At 47.8% G+C, this 24,382-nt stretch overlaps 6 protein-coding genes across 6 annotated transcripts in view; 2 read left to right on the top strand and 4 right to left on the bottom strand.

Moving 5' to 3' along the window:
• Window positions 1–5,275, top strand: part of Pmar_PMAR021418 (myosin tail 1 protein, putative) — a gene marked incomplete at both ends in the record, with an annotated part of 8,198 nt that extends 2,923 nt beyond the window's left edge. The window contains 19 exons of the mRNA XM_002779098.1: window positions 210–363; window positions 1,624–1,739; window positions 1,780–1,851; window positions 1,982–2,086; window positions 2,132–2,286; window positions 2,337–2,491; window positions 2,596–2,664; window positions 2,713–2,794; window positions 2,833–2,892; window positions 3,178–3,289; window positions 3,316–3,459; window positions 3,943–4,032; window positions 4,083–4,156; window positions 4,198–4,290; window positions 4,517–4,637; window positions 4,678–4,778; window positions 4,822–4,949; window positions 4,996–5,105; window positions 5,129–5,275. Coding sequence (XP_002779144.1) covers window positions 210–363; window positions 1,624–1,739; window positions 1,780–1,851; window positions 1,982–2,086; window positions 2,132–2,286; window positions 2,337–2,491; window positions 2,596–2,664; window positions 2,713–2,794; window positions 2,833–2,892; window positions 3,178–3,289; window positions 3,316–3,459; window positions 3,943–4,032; window positions 4,083–4,156; window positions 4,198–4,290; window positions 4,517–4,637; window positions 4,678–4,778; window positions 4,822–4,949; window positions 4,996–5,105; window positions 5,129–5,275 — 2,088 coding nt within the window. The remainder of the gene's footprint in view (window positions 1–209; window positions 364–1,623; window positions 1,740–1,779; window positions 1,852–1,981; window positions 2,087–2,131; window positions 2,287–2,336; window positions 2,492–2,595; window positions 2,665–2,712; window positions 2,795–2,832; window positions 2,893–3,177; window positions 3,290–3,315; window positions 3,460–3,942; window positions 4,033–4,082; window positions 4,157–4,197; window positions 4,291–4,516; window positions 4,638–4,677; window positions 4,779–4,821; window positions 4,950–4,995; window positions 5,106–5,128) is intronic.
• Window positions 5,276–8,356: 3,081 nt separating this feature from the next.
• Pmar_PMAR021419 (hypothetical protein) lies at window positions 8,357–9,441 on the top strand (the record flags this gene model as incomplete). Its single annotated transcript, XM_002779099.1, has 3 exons — window positions 8,357–8,479; window positions 8,727–8,843; window positions 9,400–9,441. 3 exons carry the CDS (start codon window positions 8,357–8,359, stop codon window positions 9,439–9,441), a joined length of 282 nt encoding a protein of 93 aa, XP_002779145.1.
• A 2,019-nt stretch (window positions 9,442–11,460) lies between these two features.
• Pmar_PMAR021420 (Quinolone resistance protein norA, putative) lies at window positions 11,461–13,932 on the bottom strand (the record flags this gene model as incomplete). The annotated part of the gene is made up of 10 exons (XM_002779100.1): window positions 11,461–11,490; window positions 11,545–11,630; window positions 11,693–11,794; window positions 12,038–12,160; window positions 12,207–12,349; window positions 12,638–12,866; window positions 13,004–13,123; window positions 13,373–13,497; window positions 13,541–13,657; window positions 13,715–13,932. The coding sequence occupies 10 exons, from the start codon at window positions 13,930–13,932 to the stop codon at window positions 11,461–11,463; spliced, it is 1,293 nt and encodes a 430-aa protein (XP_002779146.1).
• A 226-nt stretch (window positions 13,933–14,158) lies between these two features.
• Window positions 14,159–16,173, bottom strand: Pmar_PMAR021421 (Quinolone resistance protein norA, putative). Its single transcript, XM_002779101.1, has 9 exons — window positions 15,941–16,173; window positions 15,653–15,894; window positions 15,484–15,603; window positions 15,191–15,413; window positions 15,000–15,142; window positions 14,825–14,947; window positions 14,645–14,746; window positions 14,491–14,592; window positions 14,159–14,402 (listed from the first exon to the last, which is right to left on the bottom strand). The coding sequence occupies exons 1-9, from the start codon at window positions 16,147–16,149 to the stop codon at window positions 14,287–14,289; spliced, it is 1,380 nt and encodes a 459-aa protein (XP_002779147.1). The 5' UTR covers window positions 16,150–16,173; the 3' UTR covers window positions 14,159–14,286.
• Window positions 16,174–17,115: 942 nt separating this feature from the next.
• Pmar_PMAR021422 (Multidrug resistance protein, putative) lies at window positions 17,116–20,840 on the bottom strand. The gene is made up of 10 exons (XM_002779102.1): window positions 20,606–20,840; window positions 20,200–20,316; window positions 19,952–20,076; window positions 18,993–19,112; window positions 18,713–18,935; window positions 18,237–18,379; window positions 17,740–17,862; window positions 17,590–17,691; window positions 17,444–17,545; window positions 17,116–17,386 (listed from the first exon to the last, which is right to left on the bottom strand). Exons 1-10 carry the CDS (start codon window positions 20,818–20,820, stop codon window positions 17,232–17,234), a joined length of 1,425 nt encoding a protein of 474 aa, XP_002779148.1. The 5' UTR covers window positions 20,821–20,840; the 3' UTR covers window positions 17,116–17,231.
• Window positions 20,841–21,350: 510 nt separating this feature from the next.
• Pmar_PMAR021423 (Quinolone resistance protein norA, putative) overlaps window positions 21,351–24,382 on the bottom strand; it is a gene marked incomplete at its 5' end in the record, with an annotated part of 3,323 nt that continues 291 nt past the window's right edge. Inside the window, 9 exons of the mRNA XM_002779103.1 lie at window positions 21,351–22,137; window positions 22,369–22,470; window positions 22,554–22,655; window positions 22,791–22,913; window positions 22,985–23,127; window positions 23,375–23,600; window positions 23,870–23,989; window positions 24,039–24,163; window positions 24,217–24,333. Coding sequence (XP_002779149.1) covers window positions 21,992–22,137; window positions 22,369–22,470; window positions 22,554–22,655; window positions 22,791–22,913; window positions 22,985–23,127; window positions 23,375–23,600; window positions 23,870–23,989; window positions 24,039–24,163; window positions 24,217–24,333 — 1,204 coding nt within the window. The 3' untranslated portion in view covers window positions 21,351–21,991. The remainder of the gene's footprint in view (window positions 22,138–22,368; window positions 22,471–22,553; window positions 22,656–22,790; window positions 22,914–22,984; window positions 23,128–23,374; window positions 23,601–23,869; window positions 23,990–24,038; window positions 24,164–24,216; window positions 24,334–24,382) is intronic.

Here is a 24,382-nt window from a genome sequence, read left to right on the forward strand (position 1 = left end):
GAAGGAGGAGTTGGAGGGGCGGCTGGAGCAGAGGTGGGAGTTGGGGGAGGAGTGGTATTGGAATGGACTCGGGGCTCAGACAAGCTGAAGTCGAAGAAGTAAAGAGAAGTTTGTCGGCTATTACGGGGGACGGAGCGTCGCAGTAAGGCAATTGGGAGGCGAGAATCCTCTGGTTCGGCGTTGCAAGATACGGAATAGGTCCCAAACAGGACCGGTGCTCTTTGATCAGGGGAGACGAGGCGTTGCTTGTGAGACGAGTTGAACAGCTGACGGCTAAAGTCCTGACTCTAGTCCGCTTCGAGTACGACGCTAGAGTGCGGGCTCAGCGCCAGGCCATTGCCTTGGAGGCCTCAGAAAGGAGAAGTGAGGATGAGGAGGATTAGGGGATCGGCTTGATCTACTGTGTGAAATCCTCCGATTGCCTCACGTTTTTACCCAATCGTCTCTCGAGCGTTTATCGATCATGTGAAGACTGTTTGGCGCTCATGAGAGGGGATAGTCTTGAATGGAGGGAGCGTGGTCGTAGGTAAGGGGGCGATAAACAACTCGTAGGGAGGTAGAGCTTCCCGAACTAACACTGTAGTGAATAGGAATGTGATAGGAAGGGAGAGCTTCCCGAACTAACACTGTAGTGAATAGGACTGTGATAGGAAGGAAGAGCTTCCCGAACTAACACTGTAGTGAATAGGAATGTGATAGGAAGGGAGAGCTTCCCGAACTAACACTGTAGTGAATAGGACTGTGATAGGAAGGGAGAGCTTTCCGAACTAACACTGTAGTGAATAGGACTGTGATAGGAAGGGAGAGCTTCCCGAACTAACACTGTAGTGAATAGGACTGTGATAGGAAGGGAGAGCTTCCCGAACTAACACTGTAGTGAATAGGACTGTGATAGGAAGGGAGAGCTTCCCGAACTAACACTGTAGTGAATAGGACTGTGATAGGAAGGGAGAGCTTCCCGAACTAACACTGTAGTGAATAGGACTGTGATAGGAAGGGAGAGCTTCTGGAACTAACACTGTAGTGAATAGGACTGTGATAGGAAGGGAGAGCTTCTGGAACTAACACTGTAGTGAATAGGACTGTGATAGGAAGGGAGAGCTTCCCGAACTAACACTGTAGTGAATAGGACTGTGATAGGAAGGGAGAGCTTCCCGAACTAACACTGTAGTGAATAGGACTGTGATAGGAAGGGAGAGCTTTCCGAACTAACACTGTAGTGAATAGGACTGTGATAGGAAGGGAGAGCTTCCCGAACTAACACTGTAGTGAATAGGACTGTGATAGGAAGGGAGAGCTTCCCGAACTAACACTGTAGTGAATAGGACTGTGATAGGAAGGGAGAGCTTCCCGAACTAACACTGTAGTGAATAGGACTGTGATAGGAAGGGAGAGCTTCCCGAACTAACACTGTAGTGAATAGTATTAATCATCACAACTCAACCCACACAGAGTCGTTGAGAACGCTCAGTCTCCAATTTAGTTCTAAAATTATGAGTATATGGTAAGTTAGGGTAGCACTAGCACGCGGTGAGATATCAACTATATGAATACGCAAGAATAAATATCAACACCATCATAGCACATTGAGGGAGGCGGCGGCGATTGTGGTCTCATCGGTAGGGCGACGGCTCCAAGACGCCCTCACACGGGTCCAGGGTCAGTTTAAATCAACGGAGCAGCAAAGGGCGGCGAGTTTGCAGCACGTGAAGGGAACTCAAATTAGCAGTGTTGCTGAGGTGGGTATTCGTGCGGTCCTCTGTAATGGTATGATCATAGGAAGTAGCGATGGGTAAATACGATCCGAGGCTGGCTACAGTAGAGGAGGCTAATGAGAGGTTGAAGGCTCATGTAGGGCGAGGGGGGTTGAGCAGCTCGGAAAATCTTAAGAAGTGTTTTTGTGTAAAACATTAATTTTGTAATAGAAGTCTTATTGAAGGAGAGGGGCGGTGGATGGGTTGTTGAACTGTCCATGTATCAGATGGCTGAGGCTACTCGCCTACACAAGAGCCAAGTGGAGCGGTTGTTGGCCCAGATAGGATCGTTCGAGAAGAGTCTGCAGGCTATATCACAGAGTCTTCCTGAAGTACACCTCAGCATCGGTGGGGATCTACTGATCCTCATCTCTCAGTTCACACCACCTGCAGCACTTGAAGAGGTACTCGACAAGGTACGGAAGAAGGTACCTGAGGATGGCTTCGACGTGGGAGAGCTGCTAGTGGCTACAGCAGAGAGGTTGTGGATAGAGGAAGCTAAGGGCCAGCGTTTGCAGGCTCTTCTTGAGGGGTAAAGTGGCAGTTGAGGGGCGGAGCGAAGAAGACGGTGATGATGAGTAGGTGGTGGAGGAAGTGGCGTTGCAGTGAGGAGGCATTGATGGCTGTGGTCGAGAGGGGTGAACACGGTGGAGCAGTCGCACTAGGGGGAGTGAGGTGGAAGCGCATGGGAGACACCAACAGGTTGCTGCGGGAAGCTCTGGGGAAGGCTCTTGAGGGTGGGTTGTCACAACTAACTCGAGGAGTATGCGTCTAGGCTGGCAACAGTGTCGAGGGCAACTCGCAGCAGCTGTGAAGGCGAGTACGGCACGGTTGACTACAGGAGTGGACTTACTGAGCAATGAGATCGTCAGAGAACCGCCAGCTGTGGAAAAGCCGATCTCTCCAGGAGGTGGTCCTGTCGGCTGAAAATAGTATTTTCGAATGTTGGTTGCCTCAGTAACGGTAGAAGGTGGGGACGCTGAAGGGGTGTATAAGGCGGCCATTGAGGGCATTACAGAGCGGCTGTTGGAGTATAGCAGGTAAGGGTGGCGAGCTATGCTAGTGCAGTGTGCTGTAGGCGCATCGACTCATTACAGATGGAGAACAGCAGGTTGAGGGATAAGGTGGAGAAGGAGAGGTATGGACCTTGTAGGGGTCCGACACTACCGACATGGTCATTCGATAGCAGAGAATATATAAGTCTTAATGTTGCAAACGGAATTACTGATTACGCTTCATTTCACGGTTGTCTATGCTAACATGTCGTATTGCTGAGTAGTTCAACATCACGCTATCTCTTGCGTGGTCTCTTGTGGCTCTGATAGAGTCATCCGACACGAAAGTGGTGTGGCCATTCTCAATTCGAAACCTTCTTGTATACGACGCGAAGGAATCGGACGGAGAGTGGTATTGGTGTTACTAGGTTCCACGTTCACGACGAGGTCGACGACTCGAATGCTGAGCAGAAGGATGACGATAGAATTAGTCAGGTTCTCGTTAAGTTATCGTCAATAGAAGCAAGCAGATCCATCTTGGTGGGAGCCTGACCGGTGTTCATCAGATGAACTTGGCAAGCATCAACAGCACTGAAGTGGGTGGGGAGACCGCACCGAAGGAGCCGTTGAAGGTGACAACAGCAGCATCTGAGGAGGTGGAGGAGATGCTCATCACCGCGCGTGTGGAGGGTGAATGCAGGAAAATGACGGTAGGTGGTGTAACGGTCTGGGGCACCACGTCTGAGCCCTCCACCGCTTCGCTTCGCCTCCGTAGTGTGCTCATGTTTCTAACTACTGTTGGAATACATATTTGCTTTCCTCAGCGAAGTTCAGGAAGTTTCACACTAATCATACAAATTCACTTGCAAATTTGGGTAGAAGCAACAAGTGAGATTTTCCTGAAATTTCCTCAGGATTTTTTCACAATCACCGCCACACGTAATCAAGAACAGCATCTCATTGACATTCTGAGTATATTAATCTTCAAGCTGATCTTCTGGGTTATAAATGAATTTATATTTCTCAATCTGAAAGTTTGGAGGTAACAACATAGTGAATGAAGAGATCATAAGTTTGTATTGGTGGTCCGATACTTTATCGGACCACTTAAACTCATAATATGCATGTATAAGTGGTACATATTCGGCAGGTGATCGTTAGTAACGATTCGTTACTTCTTGGGCTCTCCTTAGGCCCGTCATAAGGAGGAGTTGGCTAGCCTCAGGCTGACTCTAGAGAAGGAGGTGCAAGAGTTGAAGGACAAGCTTGAGGCGGAGCGAGCTGTACGGCTAGTGGGTTACTACAGTAGTGTTGGAGGAGTTTGTTTCTGTAGGTTTCGTTAGCTTCTATAGAAGGGCATACTGCCGAGACTTCAAGAGTAAAGCTGCAATTGGAGCAACAACGGAAGTAGGCGTCTCTCTGGTTCGGCGGTCGTAGTCCTTCTTCAGGAGGTTGGCGCTGTGCATGCAAGCGGCAGCGTCGGAGGGTCATGGTAGCGATGCATTGATGGCTCTTGGGAGTGTCTGTGCTGAGCTAGCTAGGTGAGATGGGTATCGAGTCGTTCATAGTATATGTACAGCCATCATGGCTTAGCAGTTTGGGTTGGTAGATGTTCCTCAAGGCTCCTGCTGCTGGGGGTGGTCTGGGAAGAGCCGCAATTGAGGCAACTTTAGTTTTTAACTCTTTTGTTATCGAGGGTCTCACTCAGTGAATGCTTATCTGTATATCTGCTATAAGTTTCTTATCATTGTCGAGTGCTGCCTTCAGGGTAGAGCGAAGGGATGCTGAGGGTCGGTCGGAGGAAGAGGAGGGTAGCGAGGCAGCCCCGATGGTGGGGTCGAGAGCTGATAAGAAGAAACTGAAGAGAATAATAGCGGCTCAACGACAGGTTGGCGGCTGGTAGGCTGGTGAAGAGTTTGTGAATTTAGGTTATCCTTCTACTACAGGGGTCTACATCGTCCGCTAGCAACGAGCCGACTGGACAGGCCCTGCTGAGAGTGCTGACTAAGATTCAAGAGCAAGTCAGAAGGTGAGCATTCAGATCCGCCTGCTCCCTCTCTTTCGGCTGTCAGTGTTGTGGAGAAGGGGCGGCCTCCTCCTCCTGCTGCTGGTGGTGGTATGTCTTCCGCTGACCTAAGGCTTCTGCTCACTGCATGCGGTGCTATGGTGAGAGATCTGACCAGGAAGCCACCAGCATTTGGTAGGCAGCCCCTTGGGGTAAGGGGCTCCTATTGTGGGGGTCTTAGAACAGCAAGGTCTGGTCGAGGAGAAGGAGCGTCCGAAGGAGTGTGAGGGAACTGCGAGGGGAATCGACCAAGATAAGGAGATAGAGCGTCTAGTAGAGGCACGAGTAGAGGTGAGTGTATAGTCGCTGAAGAGGTCGATGGAGAAGGACAGGAGCATACACGTCGATATGATGCTGTGCTCAAGAGGATCGAAGTCATGGCTGAGCAGCAGAGGAATATGCATCGCAAGTGGGTTCATCAAGGGCTGGGGTACAGTTTGAATGCTCTTGTGACTCACTAGCGTAGTGAAGTGTGCCGCATCGTGCTCAGCGGCTATGATTATTTGTGATAATGAGCTCATACTCATCCAGGCTGACTGTATATGCACATGGTCAACTACGTGTGTTGATGAGAATATGAAAATTCGTATTGGTTTCTGTACACTTCCATCTGAATTCGTATGTAACTTTTTATGAATACTGAGTAAACTCCTGAGCTGAGCTGAGGAAAGCGTACATACATTCCTCCTCCAACACTTTAGTTGCATGCCGCAGCGAGTGCTCTACCGTAGATATGTAGAGGTTGCGGCTCGACTGGCTGAGGCTAACTCACAGCTGACTGCTAGGCCGATTGAGAGATGTGGAAGTAGTGACCGAGTGGTATGGCAAGTGGTGATATATGCTACCTTTAGTGCTCCAAGACGTACCATCGCAAACGGTTGAGTTGTCGACCAACGACGGGAGTGCTCAAACTGAGCGGACGGCGGTGTTGTTGTGTACGAGTAGCTGCCAGGCAGTGGCAGAGATGATATCAGAGGGAACTCAGTGAGGTCTTGGGCCTTGTCTCTCATACTCAATGTCGTACAGGATGAAGCTGCGAAGCTTGAGGGTATCGAGAGGGGTAGGGAGATGGGTCTCGGATAGAGGTACTCATTGGAGCTTGGTGAAAGGCTAGGGGGAATACCCGTTATTGGCCTTTCGAGGTGCACCTCCTCCTCCCTGCTTGTTATGTCCGCCTCTGGAAGAGGAGAATATGAGGTTACGAGGAGCACTCGGTGGGTGGTCTGGCAGCGAGCTTACTATATGGCCTTAGATTGTAGTGAATTGATCCGAACCTAAGAATGCCTGTCGTGAGGAGAAGTCCTTGGATTTATGTATAACTTCTTTTGGAGAGCTCTTTATCGATCACCGCCCTACCAACACACACTGTGTCGGTTTATCAGACTCAATTGAATCAAGCGATAGCCGCTGAGAGGCCCAACTGCATCGCTAGAGTAATTCTATCAAAATATTATGAATGCTGGAGCACTCAGTCCTGCCACACTAGCGAGTAAATCGAGTTGTTTACAACTTGTTCGATGAAAACCGTATGTAAATGTGTGACACATTCACATGAGGTTTTCATTATGTGAGAATTAATTATGTAATTATTAAATTTACATTATGTGTCCTAGCGTAACTCTAAAAATCATGACACTTTAGATCGGAGACGGGATTTTGTGATATAGAGGCAATCTCACAGGTGATAGTCACCAAGCTCTGGCCACAAGCGAGCGCAACTGTTGTCAGCATCAACGAGTCATTCAGAGCCTCCACAAGAGGGTTGAGGTAACGGTGAGCGGTGCGGTAAAATATACACATTGTCAACCACACATCATGTGTGACACATGTTGGTGCCAAAATGGAAATTTTGAGGAAATTCCGGGAAATACTAAACTACGTTTCCACTTTTTACTCGGATTTGTGTATTACATGAGTTGAGGAAAGCAAACATATATATTCTCTCACTGACGTTAAGTGTCAAGTTTGGTGATGCCGGATGTTGGTGCTGATCAGGAGCTACAGTCGAGCTTGTCAGTGGCAGAAGGTCAGTTAAAGTCTCGTAGTAAAGGAGTGCAGACTATACGACGCCCAGTGGGGCCCAGCAGTATGAGTGTCGAGGAACGAGGGATGACAGACAGGCTGGCGGCTGTACTTGGCAAGGCAGAGGTGAGAGGAGGGCGCCAAGTTGCTGTTGCTGTTGATGGTTTAGAGTCCAATACAAATAGGCTCAAGCAGACTATAGCAAACGGTATGCTCACAATACTATAGGATGAAGCTACGAATAGCGAGCAACTGAATGAGCTGCTCGCCTTGATAGTCGCCTCAATGGGAATGCATGAATTATGTGAAGTCGTGGTGAACTGGGGCGTCGATTCGGCTCGGACCAAGATTTGACAGACGGTTTCTGCACGTTCAGAATATGCCTTTCCCGACCAAGGCATGAGTACTCATATATGAGACTCTGTGTATGGAACATGGGTATCAAAGCGATGCTACTTCACTCGTACTCTTCGTCGACTGAGCCGAATCACAGCCTATGAAAATTCGATACATTCCTGTTGGTCGACTTCTATTTGAGTCGGTCCTCATGTGTCAGAGGATGACGGCTAATCTGATCCGATCGCAATCATCGTCACCGCCTCGTAGCCGTCTAGTGAGAGGGAATGTTGAGGTTCAAGCCCCGAGGCATGCCATGAAGCCGTCGTTGGGCAATCCAAAGCATGTTGAGACTGTCAGGGCCCTTAGAGAGGTATTCAAGTCGGCTTTGTAGATGTGATCGCCTGGGCACTTCGTTGTGTAGGAAATCGGTAATCTGCGTAGCGGAGCGGAGGTATTGAAAAGGGAGCTGGCGCAGAGTCGGGAGGACAAACGACTTACTCGAATTGATACGAGTCGCAGACTTGCCTCTGCTAATGAGGAGATCGGCCGATTGAGCAAGGCAAGAAGGATGATATAGGAATCGGCGTGTGAGAGGTTTTTGGAATACTCACATGCTATTTAGGAGCATTACCTCGCCTTGTGTCGAGTGATGAACTCAGGTGATAGACTGTGAACGCAACGCTAAAGTGAAGTTGGCGAGTGAGATGGCTGATATGGTGGAAGAATTGCGACGATCAAAGCAGAAGGCTAAGTAGGGTTGTCGGCAGCGCTTGAGTGATTCCGGTACGCGCATACTTGTGGACTTTTTTCCGAGATCCCTTGACTGGAATCATTGAGCTGGCCCTGATTTCAGCCAACAGGAAGTGAAGATACTCGCATTGCGAGAAGAGCTCAAAGTTGTCCGAGAATCTCTGAAGGAGAAAGAACGAGCCTTATCGGATGCTGAGGTAGGCTACGATAGATGTTTCTTCTTAGAGGAGTTATGTGTAGAACGCGGTGGACAGTAAGAGGGATGAGGTCGATGGCGAGCTGCTGAGCAAACTAAAGTCGTGTCGGAAGGACCTAAGATCACGTGAAGTGGGTGCATTCTCGGATGGAGTGATTGCAGCTCGCGAGCTGAGTTGTATGTTCAGGGAATTATAAATGAATTGCGACGAGATATCTCCGCGAAGAAATGTGAAATGGTGGAAGCAGAATCCAGGATAAGTGACCTTGAGGCGAGACTGAAGACCGTCAAGATGGAGGCTCAGCGTCAGGGGAGGATGGCTGAGCAGATGAAAAGCAAAGCCATGGAAGCACGAGAGGTAGAGTATAGTCGGTGCTTATAATGAATTTGTCCATGAAGTGTAGACATGTTCGCTGTGGACGGTGTGGTGAAATATGCACATGGTCAACTTCGTGTGTTGGTGATAATATGAGAATTCTGAGGGGATTTTGGGAATATATTGTCGGTTTTTGTACACTTCTACACGTGTAATTTCCCATAGTGTGACGGAGAAACTCATGAACTATGCTGGGAAAACTAAACACATATTCCAACACTGGCTGTAGGCGTTGGCAATAGCTAATCGGGCTGGAGAGGATGCCAAGGAGAAGGAGAACAGGTTACGAAGTGAGACCGAGCGCTTGAAGCGACAATTAGAAGTAACGACACGAAAGCTTGAGAAAGTAAGTGAGGATAGCCTCCCTTCATACCGTGGAGGTAGATCTTCTTGTGACATTCATGTGATCATTCTCTGCCGAGGTCTTCTCTGGCTAGCGTTTATGTGAACTGGGGAGAACTCGGTGTTCCTCTAGCTTATAGACTGCTGAATTCATGGTCTTTATAAAATTACTAACTGTATATTATTGGAGTTTCACCCTAGTGATATGAAAAAACATCAGTGAAAAACATATTTTACGACTACTACAGGCCGCGAATATCGCGTTTTTCACCGAGTTTTACGCCACTTCACGTAAAACGGGTTGTGAAACTCCATTATATTTTTTATGTTTATATAATTATATATTTATGTATCGATTATCATTATACCATACATTCATATCATTACATCGTATATCACCTATATGTACTACTATAACATTATTATATGTCTATAATATATAGACTATTAACACATGTTTATTTATATAATTATTCTGGGAAGTAGTCGACAGTGTCAGCTTTGAACTCATCGGCAGCAGTGATTTCTACCAACCTGTGTAGTGCATCTGACTCGAGTAGGAGATAGTTGCTGCGATGGCTATGATCAGTATGCCCAGGTGAGCTCGCAAGTCGAGATGATGAGAGAGCAAGAAGCGAGACGGGCTGAAGATGCAGTAAGTCTTTGTTCGTGGCGATTCTCCAGGTGGATTATTATTCGCAGTTTCGCACCGATCGACAAGCCCGCAAACGGAGCCCTCGAGTATTGTCCGGCCGACGGAATTCCCGTCACAGCGTGGATCATCATTGGAAAGAGAGACATAGAGCTCCGCGTACCGAGGGCTCATCGGAATGCTACTGCCAACTCGATGCCATTGACGTCGTATTCTCGTGCGGTGAGCGTACAGTAATCAGGCTCGTATATCCTTTAACATTGCAGTAGTCGATCTGTCAAGGACATACTGTCAACGTCCGTCGTAGTGGTGGTAAATACACTAGGGAGCCTAGTTCGATAGGGATGACCGCTCTGAGAAATTTTTCTTCGGCTGAGGCTGTCTGTGCTTCAGACACGGTGGGAAGTAAGTCGTGCGAAGCAGGTCACTTGCATGGAGCAGAGAACTCAGACCTCTCCAGCGTGTTGGAAATGACTAGTAGAGATATAAGATCAGGATCAGCTGAAAATGACTCCGACTTGCATATGTAAGTCGGGAATGGATTCAGCCTTCTCCACAGAATGCGCTGCTTGTTATCCTCCTCAGGATAACCCTCGCATCACTCGGGCAGACTGATAGCAACTCAGTTCGGGGTGAAGATCTTCTCGCAAAAGTGAGAAGAATCCGCAGTGCCGGCCCCGCACGGGTTTCTTAGAACACGGCATCGGTGTTGGTTTCGCAGGCTATACGAGAGTCTTTGACGATACTCGAGCTAAGTCCTGAGGAAGCCGCTGGTTTTCTACGACCACTTGAACACACTAATCCATGAGACTGTCATCATGACAGTCGTTCTGCCCTATGAGGGTCTATCGCTTCATTCATTCATAATGTGCTCGATGTTGTGTTGTCATATAGTGTTGCAACGGTGGAGTGTTGATAGCAAGGAGGAAGGAATGCATATCATGCATTGCATGAGGATCTTTGGCGCTAGTGGGCTGAGAACGACGGCGCTGCATAGGAACTACAACGCTTTGATTCTGTGGTGCGGTTTTTGCAGCATGGCGCCACTCCAGCGGTGGCTCATCATTGATGGAGGAGATGGGTAACTTCCGCTGATTGTTGTTACAGTTATTAGGTGTAGGTTAATGTTAAGACAAGCCTGCATGGAGGTAGTTGAAATCATCTATACGGGTCATCTGGCACTCCATCGAGCGGGTCCCGCAACGGTGAATGGTTCCCTTCCCATCAGTTGCTGCCAACAAGAGTAAATACATACCCGATACAGGATTCGAATCTATGATCACCTGCTCCGTAGGCTCGCTGCCTGATACATCCTTAGGGATGAGTACGTTAACTTTGATCGTTCAGCTCCTCAAAACGAATGAATTGACAACTAGCCCAAAACCAACCCCCGGGAGGGAATGAAACCTTTTTATAGGAACGAGTACGAAGCTGCACATTTTATAGCTGCAACGAGACAAGAACAGCGAATAGTATTGGCTAATAAAACTACATAAATCAAGAGCGGTGAGAAAACACAGTTGAGAATTCTCCGTTTAAAGCGCCCAGAAGCAGCAGTAGCTCCACTGCATCATACGAGATCTCTGCGAATACCCGACGATGAGCGCGTTCAAACCGCAGTGTTTGTAGATCGAGACTCTTCCTCAACTGTTGAGGCAACGTCCTGAGCGTCTGTAGCCTGGTGATTGGACGGCTGTCTCTTAGCGGCTCCCACCAGCTCGGTTGAGGTGTTTGGAGCGGCTGCCATTTTGAACAGCTTCAATTGATATTCGATTCCGAAGTGAATGCCAAGACCTGGTGAAAAAGCGGTCCTCTGACGATGACAGCTTTCGACATCACTCTGATTGTGAGCGACAACGGCGTTATTTTTCCATTCCCATTTGGGGAAGAAAAAGAGATGAGGGAAGCGACTGAGTTGCTCGTAAATTCAAGTTAGTTCGAACGGTAGAATAATTCCGCCAACTATACGCTACTTGAATATCTCACTGAGCGACTCGTGCTAATCCATAGACAGCAATCTACAGTGCGGAGTCTTACATGCAAGTGAACCCACACAAGATAGTATAACACTGAGATAGAATGGATACGTCGGATCAAGATCATAGAGATCACCACCCACCAGCGGCCCCACGATGCCACCTGAGAAGAGATGCATCATTCAAAGTCCAGTCCGATTCAACACATGAAGAAAATATACTTACCGACATTGGCAGCACCCATGACGGAGGAATTGATGAGACCTCGCTTTTTTGGTGGTGCGATTACCGAGTTGAAATACGCCATACCAGCGAAATACAAGGCGGCTGAGAGAGATAAGCATAAGAGTGACGAAGACTGGGAAACGATAAGTTGGAAAACAATCCGTGCTATAAACGATGGTAGTTCACACTAGAAGCGTTTGGGATTAGCGTGAACGATTCGATGCTGCAGGAAGCCTTTCTTCATCTGTTTAAGTTCCACAGTCCTCGCCTCGAATGCAGTGTGGGAAACAATAGCTTCTTTCATACACTATTCATGACGGCCAATACACAATCGTCCATCCTTACTTCCAGCCTGGATGCACATACCCAGGAAAATAACTCCAACGAGGTTGTCTATGAAAGGAACACCAATTATACCGATGGATATGAGCATCCCAATCGAGCCGAGTAACGCCGACTCGAGCAAATCTGACGAGAAGAACATAAAAATGTTGAACTCGAGCGGCACAATTACGAGTTAAAGGCAGATAAATACAGTTAACCACGATTGATGCTATAGCCTGAATGCCCAGTACTCCGCCGTTTTCCGACGTTGATAGATGATACTGATCGGCACCTACTAGACCGAAGACAGTCGACCAGTTTATTTGGAGGTACCTGAGTAAGGAGGGAATTGGTAAGGCGCCTTTCGATCTGACCTCCACGGACGCAGCTCGTGATGCACAAAGGCATTATAACGATGTCGCGATAACATTCACGATTCCTCTATCGTTCTATAAACCGGAGTGGCAAACCAACGAGCAGTCGCATCTACTTTTATAAGCGGCGGTTCAAGCGCCGCACACGCTCATCCACTCACAGGTTAACGCTTTTGTTCTGCACGATTTTTCCTACTTCACCAACTCTAAAGTGTCTCAGTGAACCGTTAATGAATTCCCAACTTACTGTCCCGAGAAGGACGCAATAGCAAGGCAGACAACAGTCGGCCAGAGGTATTTGTTAGCTGGAGGCTCTTTATCCTCCGGGCGGCGAGCAAATCGATTAACAGGCATACCATGCTCATCCTTCACCAAAGACTCCCTCAGGAAGATATACATAAACACCAGTAGAATCGCAGAGATAACACCAATAAAGTAGAATGGAAAGGAAAGACTAACGCTGGCTAGAGCACCACCTGAAACGAGAAGAATTGACACCGCTCTAATCACAAACATTGGCTGATGGAATTTCATCGAGTGAAGCTATAGATCTATGGACTCAGCCACAGCAATATCAAGTCCTGATCGGTTATGGAATGATTCCAACCCTCACCTATCGCAGGTCCTAGACTTTGCCCTACCACCACAAACAAGCCCATGAAGACACCATAGAGCTTCATGTCGATAGGCCGACTACTATCTGTAAGGTACGCCATAATACAAGGCCTAGTACCTAATGAGACAACACCGAGCCGCTTCGAGAACACTCAAGCATCCTGGCACTGACGCTGTATAGTTTACACGGGACAACCATAATAGTAATAGCTATCGTTATACGCAATACCTCACAGAAATCAAGATCGCTCACATTGCAGAGGCGGCCCTACGTCACGTAAATATCTGGGCTATAGTGGGACTTTTGCGTACGTCCCCACGTAGTGATTCCCGGAAACATAGAATGATGAAGTCCCCCTTGGAGTACCAGCGGCAACCCCAGCCATAGCACGGAAGCCGGCAAAACTGCCGATGTCCCAAGCGTTGGCCATGAGGAACTGAGCCACGGTGTAGATAGTCATTGCCGACAGAAACACTGGACGACGACCGAGTCTGAGGAGACCACTCGAGTATTAGTTCCAGGGAGGCGCGCTACCTATCACTGAGTGGTCCGGTGACTAGAGAGGCGAGGAACGTCCCCACAGCATAGGCAGCCATTAGAATAGAGGCGGCTGTTCCCTGGTTCATATCGGGAGCTAGATCCTCGATGTACCTGATGCATGGATCAGTGATATGGTATGGACGCATCGCATTGCGAGTCCATCCTTACCATGGTGTTACGGGTGCCAATAGTGTGCTCCCCAACCACTCTAGGAAGATGCTAAAGAATATCATGACTAGATCGGCCACCCGTCTCGGTCGGTATTTAATGCGGTAGAACAGCCTCTTCCAATGATTGAGGTTATAATACTCACTTGGGGGTAACGGACCATCGCTACCTCCATCACGGAGCGGCAATATCTTCCAGAATTTCTTCATCGCCACCATGATGGCAGACAAGAACACCAAATGGTGAAGTCGCTACACCCAAGAGGGACAACTGGAAGGCCAACTCCAATGAAAATGATAAAGTACACATACTCCCGCAATACCGTGGCATGTACCAATCGACTAGAGTAGGCGGACACTGTTGTGATCAATGGACAAACTCAACATGCATTTCCAATGAGCGGTTCGAGGATGATGGTCCTCACTAAAGACAGCAACTAAGGGAACGGTGGAAGCTAACTCTTCCATGATAACCGAACAGCGAACGCCGTTCGAATGAACCACCCTTCCAATGAAGGGGATCAATTGGTGCGGTGTACAACCGCACTAGGGAGAATGTTAAGTCTTTACGCGTTAAACCGAAACTGTGCGAGTAGTAGACTGATCGTCATGAACATCAGTCATCAGTCCTTCTACAGCATCATCATTTAACTTCGACTGATATGCTATACCCATCTGGATACCAAAACCTAAGAAACGGACTTCGATCACAACTGCGGCCGCGAATTCGATCCGTCCAGCAACAGCGTAAATGCTCTCGAATCGTCAACAACTTACAGGCTAGGCCTCCGAGACAGGAGACACCGACAGACAGGTAGAACGGAGAGGCTGTGTTCAAGCCGTACAGAGTACCGGCAGCGAATGGACCGAAAATTCCACCTAGCAATATCGACAATGACAACAACAGCATACGCTCGAGCGGGATACTCACCGGAATTCGCAGAGGCCATGATGACAGAGTTGACGAGTCCTCTCGTTTTAGGGGGGCAAACACTTGCCGAGAAGTACCCCATACCGGCAAAGTAACACATCGCTGAAAATACGAATTGCTCAATCGGTTAGGGAGCATATCCGCCTAGATGATGAGCCAGGTTCAATCCCCACGCCCTACCTCCTCCTTGGATAGCCATGCCCAGGAAAATAACCCCGACCAGGTTATGTATAAAGGGAACGATAACGATAAGGCAAGAAACGAACAGACCAATGCTTCCCACCAGAGCCGGCTCGATAACACCTAAAATGGACAACGTCCACCTACACTTCGAAGTACCATGAAAGTCACTCACGAGTAACCGGCACGTAAACAATGTTCACAGCAATCATCGCAAGCACACCAATACTGAGAACTCCACCATTCTGGCAAGGATTGAGATGATACTGCTCCGAGCCTAGCAGGCCGAATACAGTAGACCAGTTGATCTCTATATACCTAAAGATGAGCTGAATGACAGTCGGAAGGGCCAAACAGAGTGCGCACTGTCCTGCGAAAGCTGCCAAGGCCATACAGGCGACCGTTGGCCACAGGAACTTGTTCTTAGCCATGACGACTTCAGGTCCTCCCGTTCTTCGTATAGGCATGCCGTTCTCATCTTTATGCAACGATTCAGTGAGGAACAACAGGAGCAGCAATACAAGGATCGCTCCTAGCACACCGACGAAGTAGAAGGGGAAGGACAGAGTTATCTCGGCCAAAGCTCCACCTGGAAAGAAAGGAAAATAGAAAACGAAAGTCTCAACCACATCGCGCTCAGCTATCCTTGCGAGCCTTACCAATGCTTGGTCCGACTGCTTGGCCGACCACAACACACAATCCAAACATAACACCATACATCTTCATGTCCTCGTATCGACTGCTATCGAGGATGAACGCCATGATCACCGGACGGGTACCTTGGGAAGAATCCCTGTTAGCGAGAGACCTTCAAGTTGAAGTGATTACCAGCAGCGACACCTCCCATAGCGCGGAAGCCAGCGAAGCTTCCCAGGTCCCACGCATTGGCTACAAGGAACTGCGAGACCATGAATATTGTCATGGCGCCCACGATGACGGGACGACGCCCTATCCTGTCTGATATCGGACCGGTAACCATCGATGAACAGAAAGTGCCAACTGCATATGATGCCATCAGTATGGAGGCAGCCGTGCCTGGGTTCATCTCAGGAGCGAGTCTCTCAACGTACCTGTCAAAACCGCGAAGTCAATCACCATTGATTGCAGAAAGCTCACCAAGGCGTCACTGGTGCCAGCATAGTATTGGCCAGCCACTCGAGGAACAAACTCGCAAAGATAAGGACCAGGTCCAGAATCCGCCTCGGATGGTACTTCAGTCTGTACGCCAACCTACTAGGCGCTTTGAGGTTGTAATAATCCTCATCAGTTAGAGGGCCCTTGCGTGGCCTGTCCGGGATGAGCAGAAAACTCCATAATTCAACCATGGTGGAACAGAGGTAAGGGCAACTAAGCACGCGATAGGAACCAAAAACTCAGCCGTGCGGTCAGAGCGGTTCAAAAAACTAACCCAGAAATCATGGTTCGACCCTGGAGGAGAATGTTCCTTCCTCGCCGACTTCCCGATGAGTCGCCGAATAACATCGAGATCGCTGGACCGCTCGTATTTCTGTGTATATATGGCGTTACTTCTACTGAACTCTCACGCTGACGAACCCCTCAGCTAACTACTTCTGTCATGGTGAGTCACACAAATACTGTCTCCTCCGTGCGATCAGATGAACTGTATTCTCTTTAAATGATTGACCTGTAGCTGGTGTAGCCGATAGCTGTTGTTGGTGTTGTGTGAATCGACTCCGTTCGACCACCTAAATATAGCATATTCGTCGACACGTTGTACCTTTCTGGCAAAGGAGTGTCTGGAATTCGCCGTGCGCGTGCATGTTACCGGTGGATGAGCTCAACGCGTCATCAAGATAGTCGTTAAGCTTGTCATTTTTCTCATTTCTCAAGCGAAGTGACGTACTGGTTTCGCTATCTGCTACCGTTATCTCGTCTCGAGATAAGCCATGTACTCTATTGAGCTTCATGGAATATAGAGTCAGCACTACTTGTCAAGTAGTATTTGAGCCTCGGCTAACACGACTATCAATCAACCACTGGGGTGGGAAGAGTGTTGTTGCAGCTCTCCCTCATCTCAGCTCATTTAGACTCCCGTTCCGCTTCCTAATCCTCACGATGAAGTACACCGTGCGTGACCCTGGCACTCTTTGCTATACGGTTAGTAATACCACTATTGTGTAGATGATTGATCAGAATGAACTCAATCGTGAGTCCCACAGAGACATCATTGGGTGTCTTTTTTTGTCACCTCCACAGAGGTAGTGGTAAAGCTGCGGAACCACAACAACACTAAAACGAGAAACTGTATAAACAATGAGCGAGCCTCCACACAAACGGGGGAGGCACCCAAAACCTGGGCAGTTATCGAATTCAGAAAGCTGCAAGGAAGAGCACACAAAGGGACAGCCTTTCAAACAAATGCAACAGATGTCTAAGCTCGCGATGATCAAGGCGACGCTGCCGTTTCATGATCACTGGTGATGTCGATATCACCCTCAGGCCTTGGCGGGGTCTGTAGGGACTTCGGCGTGATCGGAGAGGCAGTCTGCACCGATTTATAGAGATTCAACTGATATCTCATCCCAAGGAAGATGCCGATGCCTGAAGTAATGAAGGCAGGTCAGCAGCAACACACCATCATTTAACTCAGCAGCTCACATGCTGTGAACCCTGTGGCGGATAGGGAAATGCTGAAGTAAAATGGATCGAACAAACCAAGATCATACAAATCACCGGCGACCAACGGTCCCACTATCCCACCTGACGATAACATGACACAGTGGAAAAACATCTTGCTGACTTACCAACGTTTGCCGATGCCATCACACAAGAGTTGACAAGACCTCTCTTCTTTGGAGGGGCAATAACAGAATTGTAGTAGGCTTGACCAGCGAAATACAACGATGCTGAGGTGAAGGAGACATTGTCAGTGACGCCCTCAACTATACTCCTACTTCCAGCTTGCATGCAGAGACCAAGAACTATGACTGCTGCCAGATTGTGGACGAATGGCACCACGATTATAATCATCGAGATGAGCATTCCGATGGCACCCACAATCGCGGCAGGAATGAAGTCTGAGAAACACTATCATCGTCGAGTCGACGACGTCGACTAAGCGACATACACAAGAATACCGACTGGGATAAGCTGAGACAAACTTAGAAAGAAATGTCAAAGGAGGGAGTACGTTCAAGTGCAGGAGCTGAAGATTTTAGTCAGATCCGCCGAATGGAAATATTAAAGCAATAAGTTGTACTTCTAAGACCATGGATGAAAATCGCGAAGGACTGAACATGAGCATTCATACCACAAAAATTACGAAAAATATGAATCAACGACTTCGGCATGCTGTCCTTTCAACATCATTAGAAATCATTATTCAAGGAGAAGTTCCTAAGGCCGAGGGCCTCTTACCGCAACGCAGTGATCAAATTTAGAGATGACTTACGTGTGATCGGCAAGTAAATGAGGTTCATCACGACAGGAGCCACTGCTTGAACGCCCAGAGCCGAGCCGTTCTGTGAAGTCGTGAGGCCGTAATAATCCACACCGATGAGTCCGAAGACGGTCTGCCAAGTTATACCGATAGTCCTACGGGACAAGCAGGTAAAGTTAGCAGGTAAATGCACTAAAGCTCGAAGTGTGGGACTTGACATAATATGACATATGAACATCAGAACGATTAAGGAGAAGAGGAAAACTCATCATGAGCACCAAGACGAGGAAGTGGATTGGGTACGCACTGGTCATAGAAACGATCAACGAACTTGATGCCAGATTACGTCTGAGGTATTCATATGGAAATTATCGCAGGGAAAAAATCGAGCGAAGAGCTCGACTGCCGGGCATGAACCACGAATAATATTGAACAAGACTCTAGTCACTACCAAAACTAAAGAAGAATAGGACGCAGTTAATACTTACTGTCCACAGAAGGATGCCAGAGATAGGCACATAACCGTTGGGATGAGGTATTTGTTCCTGGGCGGGTCTTTCATGCTCACCCCTACAGGTCTGATAGGATTGCCGTCTTTGTCTCTAATTAGGGATTCTCTTAGGAATAGGAACATGAGGATAAGCAACACCGACGCGATGACGCCAATGAAGTAGAACGGGAAGGACAGAGATACGCTGGCTAATGCACCACCTGGAGAGGAACAAAGAAAACGATAGAAACTTGTGATGAAGGTATAGAGACTCCTACCTATAATAGGGCCAATACTTCGTCCTATGACCACCGATAGGCCAAGAAAGGCACCATACAACTTCATGTCTACCGGCCTACTACTGTCGATGAGGTAGGCGATGATTACGGGACGGCTCCCTGAAGCAACATCGTACATTACAACGCTTTCCGGCTCAATGAGTTCAACAGTGGCCCTTTCTCGCCACTATCTCTATTCCAAATTAGTTGGTCAGAATTGAATAAATGGGCTATTAATTCCGACTACAATTCACACTCGGACTACCAGCACTACGTAATCGAGCGTGATAATAGGAAGAGTTATTCCTTAAGACTCAAGGCAACTATAATCCGGCAAAGGTGAATCATGTATAGGCCGACTCCCAAGTTGGCCCTTGTGCTAATATCTATAATATCAACATCAGATCCTCTAGCATCACCCCTACAAAGGGGGAACCACCATCATGTTATCGGGAAAGCTATGATCAGATGACGAGGAGCGAACACTATGAGAGATATATCGCACGCAGAGTTACTGTTCTACGGACAGCTTAGTAGCTCTGATGACTACGTTGGAGAGAATCGCAGAAGAACACATCTCATCTTTAGGACTTGAGGGACACAATCACGCACGATTTGAAATCGAATTATAGGAAGAATGAAAGAACTTAGGAGGAATTCAGGGCAAGAGGTGATTCAACCGAGTCCACTGCATACGTGGAGGTGATTCTACTGATGTGGGATCATATCATTGAGAACTGTTGAAGAAATACGAGAATGTGAATATTTCACGCACGATTATATTGAGCTAAAATAGAAGTATTAATGAACTTCATAACAAACGATATATCGTTTGCATTGTTTCCTCCTTCCCCATGGCGAAACCAAGCGCATTGATATCGATAGAGATTATATTCCATATTTACAACAGCAAACCCCCGTTGCGAACAAAGAGTCAAAAGAGAGCCCCTCACTACTACCAGCAGCAGTCCCGCCGATTGCCCGGAACACAGCGAAGGTGGTGAGGTCCCATGCATTAGCCACTAGAAACTGCGCCACTGTATAGATTGTCATTCCCGCTAAGAATACAGGACGCCGACCCAACCTGAAGACTCACAGTCACCACACAAGCCGACCTGGATGATTCACTGAAGTCGAAGGCGCTACGATGAGTCGAAGAAAACGCACAAACTTTCCTGATAAGAAAAATAAGAAAGATGGAGAGTACCTGTCAGATAACGGCCCAGTGAGCAGAGAGGCTAAGAACGTGCCGACAGCGTAGGATGCCATCAGGATGGACGCTGCAGTTCCCTGGTTCATATCTGGTGCTAGTTTTTCTACGTACCTATCGATAACAGATACAGCATCGAAAACACCAACATTGACAACTAAATCTGTCACTCGAAAATAGAGGGAAGCAGTAACCAGAAAGCTCCCAAATATTTCTCTCAACCTTGGAGCGGAAAATTACTCGCTTTTTCCAAAATTTTTTAGAGTTTTTTTCTGAAGTCATGGTGGTATGGGTGGTAGTGACAATTACCAGTTCGACCCTAGCTCAGTTGTGACCATTCGGACACTCCTACAGCGCGGCCACTAGCGGATCTCACAACCTAGCGAGTACAGATTATTATTACCATGGTGTGACGGGTGCCAATAGTGTGCTCCCCAACCACTCTAGGAAGATGCTAAAGAATATCATGACTAGATCGGCCACCCGTCTCGGTCGGTATTTAATGCGGTAGAACAGCCTCTTCCAATGATTGAGGTTATAATACTCACTTGGGGGCAACGGACCATCGCTACCTCCATCACCAAGCGGCAATATCTTCCAATGCCACTGGTGAGCCATATTGTTGATAGAAACTATGGAGAAACTACCATAAATGGACTGCTCTACTTCGGACATAGACAGGCAACATCACCATGTGGTGACCTACGAAATATACAGCTATCGCAACTTACTAAGCTGAACCTAGAGTAACTTCCTCGTTGGCTCCTATAGTTCACACGATTCGTATGCAGCTGAATGCGACACATCACCGAAGAGTAGTTCGATTCATTAGACTTGGTCAAACAGGCCATGCTGGTTCCGAATAAATAGGGAATTGTGGTAACAGAACTGCCCTTGTGCGCGGTGGATCGTAGGAAGGGGAGAATTGAACTCACCGAGTCTGGCCAAGCTCACGACCCCCGAGGCTGCTCCTCGAGCATCTCCTCTGGAATTCGACTTCTCGGTGAAGGGCTCACCACGGCAATATGTAGACGCCTCGCGACTAACTATCGATCAACGGTGGCAGTAACAAGGATACCCGTGTAAGAACGACCTCTTGTTTTTCGAGTGACCACTTACGACATACTATGAACACAACGTCTGCACGGTATATCAATGAGAATGAGAAGGACCGACACTTGTGAACACCGAGAACAAACAACAGGATCGTCTATACACAATACCATAGGGAAACACCGTGATGGCATGTCGGGAGATACTAGATCCTTCTAAGAGGAGTTCACATAGTTATTGAATATTGCACAACCCACCCCATCGGGGAGGGAAGCTAACAGTATACGTTGCTACCATAAGGCATTCGAGAGAGAAAACGGGGACGAGAACTAAAAACAGAATCGTCTATAAACAATACCATAGGGGAGCACGGCGTGTCGGAAAATAATAGATCCTTAAAAGAGGAATTTACATAGTTGTGGAATATAGCACAAACACACCCCGTCGGGGAGAGAAACTAAAAATGTACGGTGCTACCATGAGGCATTCACAAGAAGAAGAACAGGGAGAAGAACTAAAAACAGAATCGTCTATAAACAATACCACAGGGGAGCACGGCGTGTCGGAAAATAGTAGATCCTCTTAAGAGGAGTTCACATAATTGTTGAATATAGCACAAACGCACCCCGTCGGGGAAGTAATTTAACAGTATACGTTGCTAATATGAGACATTCAAAAGAAGAACAATAACAAAGACGAAAACAACGGCATGGCAGAATTATCGTCTTCACAATCATCACACTCTCTCCTCCAAATCCACAGAACTGGCGGTATCCTCCGTAGACAAGTCGGGTTCACCACAGGTGGAGCCCTCATCAGAGTCGCCATTATCATGCTCGAGTAAATTCGTTTGGTGCTTCATCCCGAAGTAGACGAATATACCTCAAGAAATAACACGAGATTACACGATCACGGTCACGTATAATATTTCGGACTGTGAATTCCTCACGAGCGAATAAAGAGAATAACTCCGGCTGAAATACCGACGACCGAGCGACCAAGCGCTGACGATGGCGGCCCGTGCCAAGAACTGTAACCCACTCACGCCGAATGCGATTCCTACGAACTTTCCTATTCTCCCCCAACATAGCAAGCACAATACGAGCAACTTACAAGAGATAGCGCCGACGCCGGAGAAAATAACACTGAGATAGAAGGGATATGCCACGTTGAGATCGTAAAGGTTACCAGCTACCAGAGGCCCGACCAGTCCACCTAAAAACACCAATTGCAGACGAGAAAGAGCCCAAGCACAGCGATATGACAAGGCGGTAGACAGCAATCGACTTCTATACTACCAATATTAGAGGCCGCCATAACACAGGAGTTAATCAGACCTCTCCTCTTAGGTGGAGATATGACTGCAGTGAAGTAGGCTTGGCCAGCGAAGTACAGGCCGACTAAAGGGACGAGGAGATAATCACAACCAAATGAGATATTCATCAACAACAACGTGGAGTACTCGTATTTTAATAAACAGGCGAATACGCCGAAGCTCATAGAGTATACCAGACCATGAGAACGTTCGTTCTTACTTTCAGCCTGCAATCCTATACCGAGGAAGATGACCCCAGTCAAGCTGTGGATGAATGGAACGATCACGATTGTCATGGTCAGTACCAGACCAAGTGAACCCAGAAGTGCTGCTGGAATAAGCTCTGAGGGAAATAAACGACAACTAGTTGAGAAATGATCGCCGAAACACCGTTGACTTGATCAGACGACTCACTGGTGAGCTGCAGATAGATGAGGTTGGTGAAGATAGTTCCAACGGCTTGAATACTTTGAACTCCTCCATTCTCAGAAGAGGATAAGTTATACTCATCCGCACCCAAAAGACCAAACACAGTAGACCAGTTGATACCAACGTACCTGCGAAACAAGGAATGTCGGCATAGACGTGCGAGGTCGCAACGTTTGCTGAGCTAATCGCTAACGCCCTGAGCGACTCTGCAACCAATTTTCACTCCAGAAATGCGGGTCCAGAATCGATTCTGCTTCCCAGAATTTCCTTATTTAACAGTCCTCAAAATGTGTTTCCAAGCGGCGAGAATTCTTTTCAGTGTGATAGCTCGAACACGATCACATGCGCAATACAATACCCTTCCGGAATGCTTACTGGGCAGAGAACGATACGATACCAAGTACCACGACGGTAGGCCAGAGATACTTGTTGATCGGAGGCTCCTTCTCATCAGGATGGGCAAACTTGTTGATGGGCATTCCACTCTCATCCTTCTCCAACGACTCACGCAGGAAGAGGAGTTCCAGAATGAACAATACAGCAGAGACAACTCCCATGAAGTAGAATGGGAAGGATAAGGAGACAGTTGCCAACACTCCACCTGAACATACAACGACGAGCTCTCGACAATCAGAGGGTCATCCTTTATGACATCGGCTTTGACGGAGTACAACGCTAGTGATAATCTAGTGAATACCACACTTTTCGGAAATATCACAACATTGAAGCAGCGCATACCCTACAAACTAACCTATTCATTAATGACCGACATCAACGGGAGGGGTAGACTATTGATATACCAGACGGGAACGTGAGAGGTAGATCAGAGGGGTAGACTATCAGATACCACAACAGAAAAAACAACCTTACCGATAGCAGGTCCGATACTCTGTCCTACGACAACATGGAGGCCCATGATCACACCATACAGCTTCATATCGATCGGACGACTGCTGTCAATCAAGAAGGATATGATCACAGGTCGAGTACCTGACAATAGGGAGGTAGGTGGTTCGATCCTCGGGACTTTCATCATTACCGGCTGAGATACCAGCCATAGCACGGAAGCCTGCAAAGCTTGCAATATCCCAAGCGTTGGCCATGAGGAACTGAGCCAACGTGTAGATACCCATCGCGAAAAGGAGAACTGGACGACGACCGAGTCTGAGAAGACCACTCGAGTACTACTTCCGACAGCATCCTAGGAGGTGCGCTACCTATCACTGAGTGGTCCGCTGATCAGAGAGGCGAGGAGCGTTCCAACAGCATAAGCAGCCATTAGAATAGACGCGGCTGAGCCGTGATTCATATCGGGAGCTAGATGCTCGCTATACCTGAGAATTTTCAATGCCTCGAGGATTGAAAACTGGAAAATCCTTATCT

The sequence above is a fragment of the Perkinsus marinus genome (assembly GCF_000006405.1).
Source record: "Perkinsus marinus ATCC 50983 genomic scaffold scf_1104296947810, whole genome shotgun sequence".
In the NCBI taxonomy this organism is placed as follows: Eukaryota; Perkinsozoa; order Perkinsida; family Perkinsidae; genus Perkinsus; species Perkinsus marinus.

Coding starts and splice junctions, on each gene's coding strand:
- Pmar_PMAR021421 (XM_002779101.1), bottom strand. CDS start 16,149: ATGGTTGAATTATGGAGTTTTCTGCTCATCCCGGACAGGCCACGCAAG. Junction 15,604..15,652: donor TATGGGAGGTGTCGCTGCTG/GTAATCACTTCA, acceptor ATTCTTCCCAAG/GTACCCGTCCGGTGATCATG. Junction 15,414..15,483: donor AGCAGTCGGACCAAGCATTG/GTAAGGCTCGCA, acceptor CTTTCTTTCCAG/GTGGAGCTTTGGCCGAGATA.
- Pmar_PMAR021422 (XM_002779102.1), bottom strand. CDS start 20,820: ATGGCTCACCAGTGGCATTGGAAGATATTGCCGCTTGGTGATGGAGGT. Junction 20,077..20,199: donor ACTGGGCCGTTATCTGACAG/GTACTCTCCATC, acceptor GTGAGTCTTCAG/GTTGGGTCGGCGTCCTGTAT. Junction 18,936..18,992: donor AAGTATTGGCCCTATTATAG/GTAGGAGTCTCT, acceptor GTTCCTCTCCAG/GTGGTGCATTAGCCAGCGTA.